At 45.3% G+C, this 13,662-nt stretch overlaps 1 protein-coding gene across 1 annotated transcript; it reads left to right on the forward strand.

Annotated features, from left to right (window-relative positions):
• Nucleotides 1-4,471: 4,471 nt before the first annotated feature.
• Atoh1 (atonal bHLH transcription factor 1) lies at nt 4,472-6,600 on the forward strand. The gene has a single exon (XM_028880749.1). The coding sequence runs from the start codon at nt 4,673-4,675 to the stop codon at nt 5,732-5,734; it is 1,062 nt and encodes a 353-aa protein (XP_028736582.1). The 5' UTR covers nt 4,472-4,672; the 3' UTR covers nt 5,735-6,600.
• The last annotated feature ends 7,062 nt before the right edge of the window (nt 6,601-13,662 follow it).

A 13,662-nucleotide genomic window follows, 5' to 3' on the forward strand; every position in this document is an offset into this window, starting at 1 on the left:
GCATAGTTTGGGGATGAGATGACTTGGTGTGTTTGCAAGGTGACAGGGGCCTCTTGTGCACTACAATCTGTCCCAAAGGATGCTGTAATGGAAGGTTGAAGGGATATTTGGCACAGTTCACTTTGTTATGAGCTTCATGGAAAGAAAGAAGTAGCCTGAGGTAAGACTGTGTGAAGATTGCTTGGGAGTACCTAACCAATCGGGGACCTATGAGAAGCAACACTGAAAAGAGCAGGGACAAGGAGACTTGAGGAAGTCGTGTAGAAGGACCTGCAGGAGTCAGCATGGTGTGTGTGACTTTGTGTCTCTATTGACTGTCTTCCAGAGCACCCCCCACCAAGCACTGAGTAAATAAGCAGGAAAGATGACTCAACTAGGGGGAAACAGCTAGCTTCCCTGATGATGCTCCTACAGTGAACTCTGTAACAGAATACCTCACAAGCCAGGGTGGAGGGAGACAGGAGCAATAAGTACTAAGCAGTCACACTAATAATTATTCATTAATGACTATCAGTACTAAATAAATACTATGCATCTAAGAGTACACAGCAAGAGGCTCTTTCTACAGGACTTAGGGACTTTTCTTTAAAAGCTAAGTAGGAGGTAGGTAGGCAGGGAAAGAAGAGGAAAGAAAGAAAGAAAGAGAGAGAGAGAAAAGAAAGAAAGAAAGAAAGAAAGAGAGAGAAAGAGAGAAAGAAAGAAAGAAAGAAAGAAAGAAAGAAAGAAAGAAAGAAAGAAAGAAAGAGAGAGAGAGAGAAAGAAAGAAAGAAGAGAGAGAGAAAGAAAAATCTAGGTGGGGAAGGGATTTGGTGCAGAAGAGCAAATAAGATCAATGTGGCCCAAATGTTCTTTTATGTAGCCACAATATAGCCATCAAAACTAGGAAATGAAGTGTTACATATTTCTCTGGTAAGTTTTGTAAGTTTTCCAACAGTGTGATCTAATATAGAAAGGTCCAATATTCAATCAGGCCTCAACTATGTTATTATGTTCCTTCATCCTCTGCTAGCCAGGAATGGTTGCTGAGATTTCATTTTGTAGCCTTGACACTTTTAGTGGTTATAGGCTTGCTATTTGCTAGAGTGCATCTCAGTTAAGATTGGAATGTTTTCTCTCTTTTGAATCTAGGATGGGTGTTTTGACGTTTTGAATAATATCATAGAAGTGAAGCTGACTCTGTATCCTAACAAATGCCACATGAGTTCATTTCTATCATTGCCGGCAATGTGAACATCAATCAGGTAATATTAAATGTCAGGTGATATTAAAGTTCTCAATGATAGAGTCAACCTTTTCTCTTTTGAAATCAAGATATACTTTGAAAGTAGTACTTATTAAACAATCAGTGAATTCATTTACTCTGTTCATATTAACAATTTGTGAGCCCCATTTTGCAAATGGTTAGGTAATTTGTCATTATTCTTATTTGTTTTGATACTGAAATTATCCTGTGTGTTGTTGGAAGCTGCTTCAAGCAGGCTTCAGTCATCTTTTGTCATGTCTCCATCATTCCCTGAGCACTTTGTGTGTGTGTGTGTGTGTGTGTGTGTGTGTGTGTGTGTATGTACGTACGCGCTTCTTGTCTTATCCCCGGAAACTTAGCCTCCCAAGAATCCTGGCTCCTGTTTGGGTACTTCAAGTCTATTAGATATGTTCATGGCTGATGTTAGGCTCTGAGAGAGAAAAGATTATACATAGAAACATACTTAGGTATGATTATATCACACCTTTATCTGTATTTATTTATGTGCTATTTATTCATTTGTATTCAAAACTTTAAGTTCAAATAAAAGTCTCAGATTTAAACCCAATACAACAGCTTCAATTTCCATATTTATTACTGCTCTCTGATAGTGATAAGCCTCCGACATTTTTCTCAAGTGTTTATTTTTTCCATCTACCTTTCTGTGACTAATCTGGTGTCTGCACATAGAGAATCCACCATCAACGCATCGCTCATGAATATTCACTCCACTCCATGCTTTGACACCCCATTCTGCAGCCTTCCCCAGGGATGGACTGCTCACATTAAGCAGTCCCATGTACACAGTTCTGCCTAGCTTCCTCCTGTACTGGAAGAGGAGAAGGGGAAAGAGAGAAACAGATCCATAGTCAAGGGCCAAAGAAATATCCCACCACATATTACAAAAACATGCATACAGTGCCTTGAAATCCTAGAATAATCCATGTTTACGCACACACAATAAGAATTGCTCTTGAAAAAAAATTATACTAGTGTTATGTAAATCTTATAAATTAAGACCAATAGTACAAAAAGGGTTGCATAGGTATCGGTCTATAGTTCCTAAATCTGCCTGAGCATAAAGGAAAGTGGGTGTTGTGAAGTTTTGTAGTCGAATTTAAAATGCAAATAAAATGTCTGGAGGATAGAAGTGCAAGGAAAATTTGAGCACGCTGCTGCACATTTAGTAGTGATGTCTTGTGAAAAACTGCCTTTCAGCTGACAAGAGTTAGGAAGTTACCAAATGAGGAACAAAGCCTAGGTGACCAACCTTTCCTGGCCCTAACTGCTCACACTGCCTTTCACATACAAATGATGTTAGGATCTTGTTTTTGAGATTGCGGATGACAATTAGTAGATGATGCTACGTGCAGTAAGATTGGTTGATTTCAACAGTCCCCAGGCCAGTCTCCAAAATACCGGAGAATGGTCTCCCCTCCAAGGAAAAAGACAGTACCTTTTCTTTTCCTTTATTGTCATCGATCGTTTTCTTTAACGTTTGAGAAGTTTCTGGATTTGCCTGTCTATCGTTAGCGTTTTTATTTCAGCAAAGATTAAACTCCTTAAGAAAAAAATACTCCTCTGATCTTTCTGTCAGTTTCTCAAGTCCCAGGACTGTTCCTTACACACTAGCAAAAGAGCAAGCTTGAAAAAGTATCGCGCGTACTTTTGAACTCTCTCCATCCTTCTCTATCTTGTTGAGATATGCACACTAGTTCACTCTAACCGCTGAAATCCTTCGCACAAGGAGCTCCAGATGGCAGGTTGGATCAAGTCCCTGCTAGCGGAACATTTCAGTGGCACTGGACCCTGCAAAGACAGGTTCCAGGGAGCTTTCTGAGGTACCATCTGCCAGAAGACGAAAGTCCTCCTTGGATAGCAAGCACCTTGAAAATCGAAAGCACCAGCCACAGTTGCCACCCACTCTGGTGCCCGGGGCGGCGATGCATTAGAGAGCCGGGAGTTGGAGCCGTCTAAGCGCAAGCTGGGGCGTGTCCTGGGCCAGGGAGTTTCTGATTGGTTCTTTGTGGAGAAACACTAGGCTGGGGGGCTAATGCGGTGGGAGGGGAGCAGTTTATAGAGAGAGTGCACACCCTAACTAAACAGAACGGGACAGGTGGGTTAAATTGTGGTTTCTGGGCGTTTGCGCAAGAAGCCACGCGCACTAGTAAACCCGGCCTCCAGAGGCAGCAGTTTCAAAACGCCCAGAATCAAAGGAACTCAAGGACCTTTTGCTCTAATTCCGGCAGCCTCCTGTGGCTCTGCATTTATGAGTCCTACGCTGTGAGTGTTGAAACTGTTTGTATGATTGATTCCCGAGATACCTTAGCCCTAGCTAGTAAGTATCCCTCTGGCAGAGCTCTTTGCAGATTGAGACCCTAACTGGACGCAAAGCTCTGAGGAACCCGCTGCAAGCCTCCTGGGGGCAAGCCCGATTTTGGTATGTTATAACTCTAGTTCAGTTTTACTTTCCATTAAAAAAAAAAAAAAAAAAAAAAGACTACATAACGAATTAAAGTAAGATCTGGACCAAGAGACGCAAACGTGGTAAAATTAAGAAATACATTCCCAGACGCGAAAGGGTTTCACCTGCTTCTGATTTTCAATGAGATGCCACTTAACACTTCCACAGATTAAATGTACAATAAGTAAGAGCTTTATACACACCTATCTGCATTTATTTCTAACATATTGCACGGGAGCGATTTTACGAGTTTCAGGAGAGCCGCGAGCCTGGCTTGGAGGGATCTCACCGCAAGCGGGCTTCTCTGGGTTGTTGATGCCCTGAAGGCTCCAGGCTCTTCCAACTTGGCGCCGAGCCGCCGGCCCCCGCGCACTTCTGAGCCTGGGCCGCCTGGGCACCAACTGGGTGCCCGCTCCTCCGCCCCGCTTCCCCCCCCCCCAAGTCCCGCACTCCTGCCGCCTCCGAGGTGACACCCTCGGGAATCGAATTACAGCCACGCAATTAACATATGAATTTCCCGGACTTACTAGAGGGAAGGGGGTGGGGAGTGGATTCAGAGCGGGAGCTGGACTCCTCCGCACTCTGTAACTTTTCTCTGGGTGTAAAAACTCTTTGATTGGCTCCTCGCACGCGCCTGCCCGCCCCCTTCTTTGACTGAGCAGACACGCGACTGGCGCAAGGAGGGGGCTGGGAGGGGAGCCGGGGGAGATACACTGGCGCGTGCCGCTTTTTAAAGGGGCGCAGCGCCTTCAGCAACCGGAGAAGCTTCGTTGCACGCGACCTGGTGTGTGATCTCCGAGTGAGAGAGAGGGGGGGAGGGTCGAGGAGGAGGAGGAGGAAAAAAAAAATCAGACATTGCAGAAGAAACCAGAAAGGGTTTTGTCGTTGTTGGGGGCTTTTTCCCTTCTTTGAACTGGGTTGCCAGCACCTCCTCTATCACGGTACCTCCGAGTCATTGTAGTGCGATGTCCCGTCTGCTGCATGCAGAAGAGTGGGCCGAGGTGAAGGAGTTGGGGGACCACCATCGTCATTCCCAGCCGCACCACCTCCCGCAGCTACCGCCACAGCCACCTGCTACCCTGCAGGCGAGAGACCATCCTGTCTACCCGGCAGAGTTATCCCTCCTGGACAGCACCGACCCACGCGCCTGGCTGACTCCCACTTTGCAGGGCCTCTGCACGGCACGCGCCGCCCAGTATCTGCTGCATTCTCCCGAGCTGGGTGCCTCCGAGGCCGCGGCACCCCGGGACGAGGCTGACGGCCAGGGCGAGCTGGTAAGAAGGAGCGGCTGCGGCGGCCTCAGCAAGAGCCCCGGGCCGGTGAAAGTGCGGGAACAGCTGTGCAAGCTGAAGGGCGGTGTTGTGGTGGACGACCTGGGCTGCAGCCGCCAGCGAGCCCCTTCCAGCAAACAGGTGAACGGGGTACAGAAGCAAAGGCGGCTGGCAGCGAACGCCAGGGAGCGGCGCAGGATGCACGGGCTGAACCACGCCTTCGACCAGCTGCGCAACGTTATCCCGTCCTTCAACAACGACAAGAAGCTGTCCAAATATGAGACCCTGCAGATGGCCCAGATCTACATCAACGCCCTGTCAGAGTTGCTGCAGACTCCCAGTGTCGGAGAGCAGCCACCGCCGCCAGCAGCCTCCTGCAAAAATGACCACCATCACCTTCGCGCCGCCGCCGCTGCCACCTATGAAGGGGGTGCGGGCGCCTCCGCCGCAGCGGGGGCTCAGCCGGCCCCGGGAGGGGGCCCACGACCCACCCCACCCGGGGCTTGTCGGACTCGCTTCTCAGCCCCAGCTTCAGCCGGGGCTTACTCGGTGCAGCTGGACGCTTTACATTTCCCATCATTCGAGGACCGGGCCCTAACAGCGATGATGGCACAGAAGGACCTGTCGCCTTCCTTGCCAGGGAGCATCCTGCAACCAGTACAGGAGGACAGTAGCAAAACATCTCCCAGGTCCCACAGAAGCGATGGAGAATTTTCCCCCCACTCTCATTACAGTGACTCTGACGAGGCCAGTTAGGGAGGCGACGGCTCCTAGGAAACTGAGACAACCAAATGCCCTTCCCAGCGCGCGGGAAGCCCCGAGGCAAAGATGCCAGCACCCTTTTATTTTTACTGTACAGTGGTCGTTGTTAGCAACGATGTGACTTCAGAAGGCTGCGGCTCTTCCAAACCCCTTCCCTCCTACCTTCTGCTTTCTCTGTACGTAGATACAGTATCATTATATGTACTTTTACGTGGCATCGTCTTATAGTCCATGCTGCCAATACGCTGCTAAAATGTCATAACTCCGTCTCTGGTCTGGGTTCATTTATTTTATACCCCGGGCAGGCGTTCATCCCCGTGTGTTGCTCTCACTCACAAGCAAGGGAATTAGTCTAGTCTTCGAAGTTGAAATTCTCAAACGCTTTAAGACCCGCGTTCGGTGCTTTACTGAACATGGGCTACTGAGTTGTTAGAACACAGGACCAGATAAGGGTCTCTGTAGAGCATAAATGCCAAGTGTGTCTAGTGGACTCAGAACCCACGCACTTCATCACTGGCTGCTGCTCTGCCTCGAAGACCCTCAACTGCCAATTGCAGACTAACTTTTGATTTTAAACACAGCCACTCATAAATCCTTAAACTCTTTGCAAATGTTTGTTCTTACAAATGAAAATTAAAACAAAAACATGTAGTGTCAAAGGCATTTGGTCAATTTTATTTTGCTTTGTTAATGTTAGAAAACTTATTTATTATTGAGTATTTGGACCTATTTCTACTTCGGTTTTTTTTGTTTGTTTTTTGTTTGTTTGTTTTTTACATTTTCTACTCGAGATCATTTTATTTTGATTTAGCAAATCCAGTTGCCATTGCTTTATGTATGCTCTTTTACAAATGATAAAATAAACTTGAAAAATATCTGTAGTGGTCACGTATTCTATTTCAGTAAAACATTTAAAATAATTTGTAAGTGACTTTGAAGAAGTGAGATTATGGGATTTGCTGTCTTGAAGAATACTGAAAGCCTAGTGCCTTCAGGTAGCATCAGATACACCAGTAAATTGTGAGATCAAATGTGCCCAGCTTTGTAGCATGGTTTGCCTCTGGTGTGAGCAGGATCTTCCAGTCTTCTTACCCCTCAAGTCAACAATCTCTGGTTGAAGGTGGTGACTTCGGTCTCCAGGGCTCTGGTCTTCGCTGGTTAATATCATTGAGATTACCTATTTATTCCCACAAAAATTAGCTGAAAACTTTTCAGTTGTACAATACAGCCCAAGTTCTCTGGTTGTGGGGGGATACCTACAGGGAGGAAAAAGGACAGTGGAAAAGAACTTGAGTGAGAAGAGAGGTTGGGAATCACTGGTTCAACAATTAGAAGCTAGAAGTGTGGCGGTTGCTTTAATATTACTAAGTGCCAATCAAGGTTTTCTTTTCACACTCACGCCTTCCAACACAGAATTCACATTTGCCTCTATTTCCCCTCCGGAATAAACCAGTCAAGTACATTCTATAGTCAGCTGCAGAAACTTAAGTGAACTAATACACCCATTCTAGGTTTCCACATGGGGTAGAGTCTATTCTGGGGTTTCAAGGTCAGAGATCTCGGGAAAACTGTGTAGAGAGTAGAAACTGGAACGTTTACAATGCATTTGACTGGCTAATTTAGGGGTAGCGCTATTCATTAAACTAAATTGTCTAGGATACTCTGTCAGATCAAGATCGCTGAATTTGAAGAGTGGGCTAAAGAAAATTCATTGTCTTCGTTACATAACAAATTGAGGGGGCCCCAGAAAATGAGAGGAGGTTAGTCTGCTGGTTCTCCTATCCTGCTCTCCTCACCTTGGTTCATGGAAAGCTCCAGAGCCTGCAGCTATAGAAAAAGTACTGCCCCAAGAAGTTCCGGTTCTCTTCCATGGTGGAAGAATCGCAGAACTCAGGGTATGGTGATTTTCAATGGAAGCCTGTCCAGGGAAGTTGAGTTCTGCCAGCCAGCTCACTGGGAGGATTGGATGGTGGCTCCTGACACTTTCTAGGGACAGGAAAAATGCACCTGCCCTTAGATAACCTTTTGCACCTACTAAGATAAGCATCAGGAATCTTTGTTCTGCTGGGGGCGGGGAACAAAACAAAAAGAGAAAAAACAAACAAACAAAAAACCAAGCAATTGCTTTTGACACATTTCTATTTCTCTCTTAATACACAAACCAGATTTAAAAAAAAAAAAAAAAAAACAGACAAGCATGCTGTGGGCTAAGAACACCAACTCTTACGAGTTTCATAGTTATTTGACTTGGTGTGGTCTTTCCTGGGGTGGGTGTGGTGTTGGCAGGGGCATGGTGATTAGTATTCCCTTACATGCTAGATATATGAGAAAGAGTAAAAAAAAAAAAAAGTGTTTTCCCTCTCAAAGAAAATAACCAATTTTTAAAACCACCCATGTATAATTTGTATCAGCCAACAAGGAAAAATATCTCATCAGTGTTATTTTCATGGACTCTGAGAAAATAGAAAAGGCACAAGAAGCATCTTCCTTCACAGAGCTTTTTATAAGTAATAAAAGTGCAGCGAATCACCCAGTCAGAAAATACCAATCAACATCCACAGCTACACCTCTATGTTTATGGTCACCAGATCTTGGGGATCCCACACATTTCTTCTTCAACAAAATGAATGGTCTGTCTAAAGGTCCAGATGGGTTACTGCTGCTACAGTGAGCAGAACTTCGACCTCAACTCTTCAAGTAAGAAAGTCCTGTTGGATTCTTCTCAGGAGGGAAATTTACCAGAATATCAAACTTCAATTCTATATTATGTTGATTGAAAAGTAATGAAAAATTCTTCTATCTCATCCAGACAAGAACAAAATCAGACTACTTTGTGGCAAATTGAGTGCTTGGAGTTCAAATTAGAGCTTTAACCTCTTTTCTTCTTCTTTCTTTTTTCCCCTTTTTCATTTTCCTCCTTTCTTTTTCCTTTCTTTCTTTCTTTTTTTTTTTTTAAATGCTGGCATTTCTTTGAAAGAGATCCACTCCAAGGTCCGACAATGAAGTTTGCATAACAAACGTTTGGCAGCTCCCTCCTTACACTCCATTAACAAGCTGTAACATATAGCTGCAGGTTGCTATAATCTCATTAATATTTTGGAAACTTGAATATTGAGTATTTCTGAACGCTCATTCCCCATATGCCAGACCACTCCTGCCATGCTGACTGGTTCCTTTCTCTCCATTATTAGCAATTAGCTTCTACCTTCCAAAGTCAGATCCAAGTATCTAAGATACTAGCAAAGGCATCAACTATGTACGCAAGTTAGGCATGCTTAATATCACCCAAACAAACAAAGAGTCAGCGCTTCTTAAAGTAATGAAGATAGATAAATCGGGTTAGTTCTTTGGGACACTGCTGGTGTTTTCCAGAGTTTTCTATACTTTAAGCAGCTTGCTTTATATTCTTTCTTTGCCCTCAGCCAACCAACATTTTTATTTGTAGAGGATTTTGGCTCACCACACTTTTGGAAACTTATTTGATTTCACGGAGTGCTGAAGGAAGATTGTCTTTTTGGCAACTGGCAAGTTTAACACGTTCTTCATGGGACATTGCTAATGGCAGATCTACCAGAAAGGGAGGGGGAGTAACTTCCTCATTCTGAACCAGCAGGAGACCAGGGCTTTCATGAGGTCTTTCTATTGATTACAGAGATTTAAAACTGAGCCAAAAAGTTATAATTTTACGAAAGTGTGTAACATAAATCTACTCTGCTAACTTGAAAGTTCGAGAAAAAGATGATCTGCTTCATCTGATCTGCTGCAAACTCCAGTGAGGGACCTGGGAAAAGAAAGGGACCTTTGCCAGTTACAATCGAGACTTGTCGATTGCAGTTTAGGAAATCAGCACTTGCTGATGAGAGGCGAAGACCGCAGACAAGGGCAGGTGGTAGCTGAAATGTTTGCAGTTCTTTTCTTGAGAAAGGGTAGTACACAGGGGAGGGAGGAGCTAAAATAAAACCCTGAGTACTTTTCATCAAGTCTGACCACCAGGCCTACCGGTTTCCCAGACAGGGAGTCATCCCTTCGCGTCCAGGCTCCTAACTGGAAAAGGCTAAGAGAGTGGAGAATGGGTTAAATCCTAGGACGCAGGGGAGAGGCAGGGGAGGAGAGAAGTCGGGGGAAGATAAAGGAAAGGACAGGAACCAAGAAGCGTGGGGGTAGTTTGCCGTAATGTGAGTGTTTCTTAATTAGAGAGCGGCTGACAATAGAGAGGCTGGCAGAGACTCCTGGCCCCGGTGCGGAGCGTCTGGAGCGGAGCACGCGCTGTCAGCTGGTGAGCGCACTCGCTTTCAGGCCGCTCCCCGGGGAGCTGCGCGGCCACATTTAACACCGTCCTCACCCTCCCCGGCCTCCTCAACCTCTGCCTCCCCGTGGTAGACAGCCTTGCTCGGCCCCCCACCGGCAGAGTTTACAGAAGCCAGAGCCTCTCGCCGCCCCCCGCACTCGCCCGGGCCCCTCTGGTCCCCAGCTGCGCAGCGGGAGCCGCCACTGCCCAGTGCACCTCCCCGCAACCGCCCCGCCAGAAAAGGAGCTTGCTGAATCCAGGGCCGAGCAAAGCCGAGGGGAGGGGATGGGGGCCGCGGCAGCAGCGGGAGAGCGCTGGGGCTGTGGCACCTGAAGCAGTGAACCAGCAAGGAGCAGGAAGCCGGAGCATCCCAAGCGAGTGGGGACGAGAGGCGCTCCCCTCCAGCCTCCTGGCATAGAGCTCCGCTGGCTTGAAGATCCAGTCTCCTTTCCGCCCCAAGATATGATTTCCTCACTCTGTGCTACTCTCAACTGTTTTAAAAATACTGTTACTATCTCGAGTTTAAAGGCGAAAAGACCTTGGTCCACGGATGGTGCCTTTCACTTGTCAATCACACGACTCTCGACTCTCGCTTGTCTCTCCTTTGCTTTTAAAAAAGACCAAGGGCACAGAGATTTTAGGTCCCTCTACATCCAGGGTCAGCTCTGCCTTTTCTTTTCTTTCTTTTTTTTTTTTTTTGGGGGGGGGGTCCCAAACAAATTGGAATTCTGTGCCAAATGTCTAAAGAGGCAAGACTCCTTCTACAAGTTCACACGTTTCCCCAAGACCAGAGAGGTTCCTCCACCTGAAGGAGGACCTATACACTCCCAAGTGAAAGTTTGGAGTCACTTAAAAAGCTGCGATTCTGACTTGCAGAGTCAAGAGATCTGATGAAGCAAGCTACAAGCTCTGTCTGAGCTGCAGAAGCCACCCCATGCCTTTCCTCTTCTGGGGTACTGGCTGCTAGTTTGGGTCTTGTAGAAAGTCTTCCGGAGTTAGCCCAATGTCCTGCCCCACCCCCCCCCCACCCCCACCCCCACCCCCACTAACTCTTGGAACTCGAGTGTTGTTGGGGAGGAATTAGGATGAGGAGAGAACCTGGATTCCCAGGCCCCACCTGACACAGCAATTATGGAGCAAGGATCATTTTTTTTGTGTTTTAGGAGACATCCGAAAGCACAGGGCCCTAGCTGTCATGGCAAGTCGTTTCTTTTTTCTTTTTTCTTTTTTCTTTTTTCTTTTTTCTTTTTTTTTTTTTTTTTTTTTTTTCTTCTCTTTTCTTCTCTCTTCTCTTTTTCTTTTTTTTTTTTTTTCAGTAATGGCAGCAGTTTCCGAAAACTAGCTAGCAGACAAGATCTCCCCCACTCCACCCCCCACTCACTCCCTGAAATGTTTTTCTAACACAAGACACATAGTAGGTGGCGGTGGGGGGGGGGGACTTTAATCTGCATTTCCAGGTTCCTGTGGTGAATCATATACAAGTGAGGCAGACAGCTCCTAGAACACAAATGTAACCCAGTCTCCAATGGACTGACTACTTGACATTGCCTGTTTAAATGGACCTGTGCCTCAAAGTTCCTCTTTATCTCATTTACACTTTTTAGTACGCCCCCTACCCCAAAGTGAGAAACAAACAACCCGGCTTCTTGGTCTCAAAGCTTTGTTGTTTCCAGGCTATGGGGTTTGGGCAATGTGTCTACCCAGTGATGGCAGCTGCCTCCAGAGGATAGGAGCACCAATACAGGGTATACAAAGCACTCACCTCTAGACTATCTGACATAAGAGGGCTAGGTGAGGGAGGCTAAACTCATAATTATGAGTGCTTGTAAAAGCAAGGAATAAGAATTTGCTCAGGCTAAACAAACTCTGAGATGGGCAGATAGGTGAGGTAGGGTTACCAGGAAGTCCTTGGCTTAAATGGGTGGACTAAGATCCCATTGCTCTGTGATGATTACGGTCAGAACACAGAGTCATCAGTGTTGATGGAAGATTAACCACTATGATAACTGACAAAATGGCCCTTTTGTGTCGCTAATGGTAATCAGAAAATACACAGGAGACCAGTCTTAATAAAAGGTGACTGTCGAAGGAAACTGTCATTTTCTTTGATGACTGGTTCTTCTACTTGAGCAACTGTTTCTTAAGCATGTTCCTCTACTTCCTCCTCTTCTCTTCAGTGAGTGGAACTCAGAAGATACCAATAGAGCAAAGGAAGCAGGCACTACGAGAGTTGCACACACACACACACACACACACACACACACACACACACACACACACAAATAGAGTAGACCTTTTTAATTTTGGAATACTGTAGAATTTAACGAGAATCCCAGAACAAACAATGAAAAGTTTTAGTCCTTAGGTCATGCTAGTATAAGTAGACATCTGTCAGCCTTCAGACTGTTTCATTTGCTGTTCCATATTGACCCAACATGTACAGCTCATTGCTTCCTTTGAAAATAGATTTTGAGTGTCTTGAAACCAGTAGATCAGCCTTCAGAAATCAACCACAGAACCAATTGCTTCCATTTGAACTTAGGAATAGTTACATTTTGTTCCTTATGAATTCATTAATATAGTACATTAGTAGTTTCACATCAGCAGAAAGAACAGGTTCTAGAAGAGACTAAGTGGGCCCCTAACACAAGACACATAGTAGGTGACGTTCTTGGTCTAGCTTTAGTGTTTTTTCTATCACATCCTCCTGCCTCAAGGTCCTGTTTTGACCCAAACTCTTTATAGCTGCTCCTCCCAGTCTGACTCAAGTCTGTAGACGATGTAGATCCCTGAACTCTTCAATTATACCTTTGCTCCTAAGTGATATAAAGTACTCTTTAGAGCTAACAATGGGACCATCCTTTCCCATTTGATAGACTTGAGGGCACACTTGTTAGAGTAATTTTCCTTTAAATTTGTATCTTTGCTCCTCTCATATGACTGATACTGGATATAATGGAGTCTTTTTTTGTTTTGTTTTTAGAGATAGGGTTTTTCTGTGTAGTTTTGGTGCTTGTTCTGGATCTCGCTCTGTAGACCAGGCTGGCCTTGAACTCACAGAGATCTACCTGGCTCTGCCTCCTGAGTGCTGGGATTAGCGGTGTGTGCCACCTCTGCCCGGCTACTATAAATTCTTATTTTATATTGAAATCCATGTTTTACCTCTAGAAAAAAAAAATATCCAGTTCTAAACAAACAGCGTATGAAATTAGAAAATGAGGCCAATGCAGAGAACAAGTGACCATGATGTACCCAGCCCCTGCTGATACATCTGCAACACAACTTCTACACTGTAGACTTAGGGAACACTTCAAAAAGGAGGGTGGAAAAAGTGTAAGAGCCAGATGACCAGAAAGTTTTCTTCAACATTGTGTCTTCTTATATAACAGGGAAGCTACACCCATGAATTCTCAACAACCTGGATGCTTAAACAAGACCTGAACAATGACACAAATTGACATGCCTATGTAAATGAGGAAGATCTCATAAGTATCACACCTTGATGAAAAGCTACAGCCTTTAATAACTGCTGGAAGAGGGAGAATTAATCTTTCCTAAGGATGAGCCCCATAATTGGTTTTCCAAAACCAAGTGGTTAGCCCTAAAATTATATACATACAAGCAACATTAAGTG

The sequence above is a fragment of the Peromyscus leucopus genome, chromosome 3, assembly GCF_004664715.2.
Source record: "Peromyscus leucopus breed LL Stock chromosome 3, UCI_PerLeu_2.1, whole genome shotgun sequence".
Taxonomy (NCBI): domain Eukaryota; kingdom Metazoa; phylum Chordata; class Mammalia; order Rodentia; family Cricetidae; genus Peromyscus; species Peromyscus leucopus.

Coding starts and splice junctions, on each gene's coding strand:
- Atoh1 (XM_028880749.1), top strand. CDS start 4,673: ATGTCCCGTCTGCTGCATGCAGAAGAGTGGGCCGAGGTGAAGGAGTTG.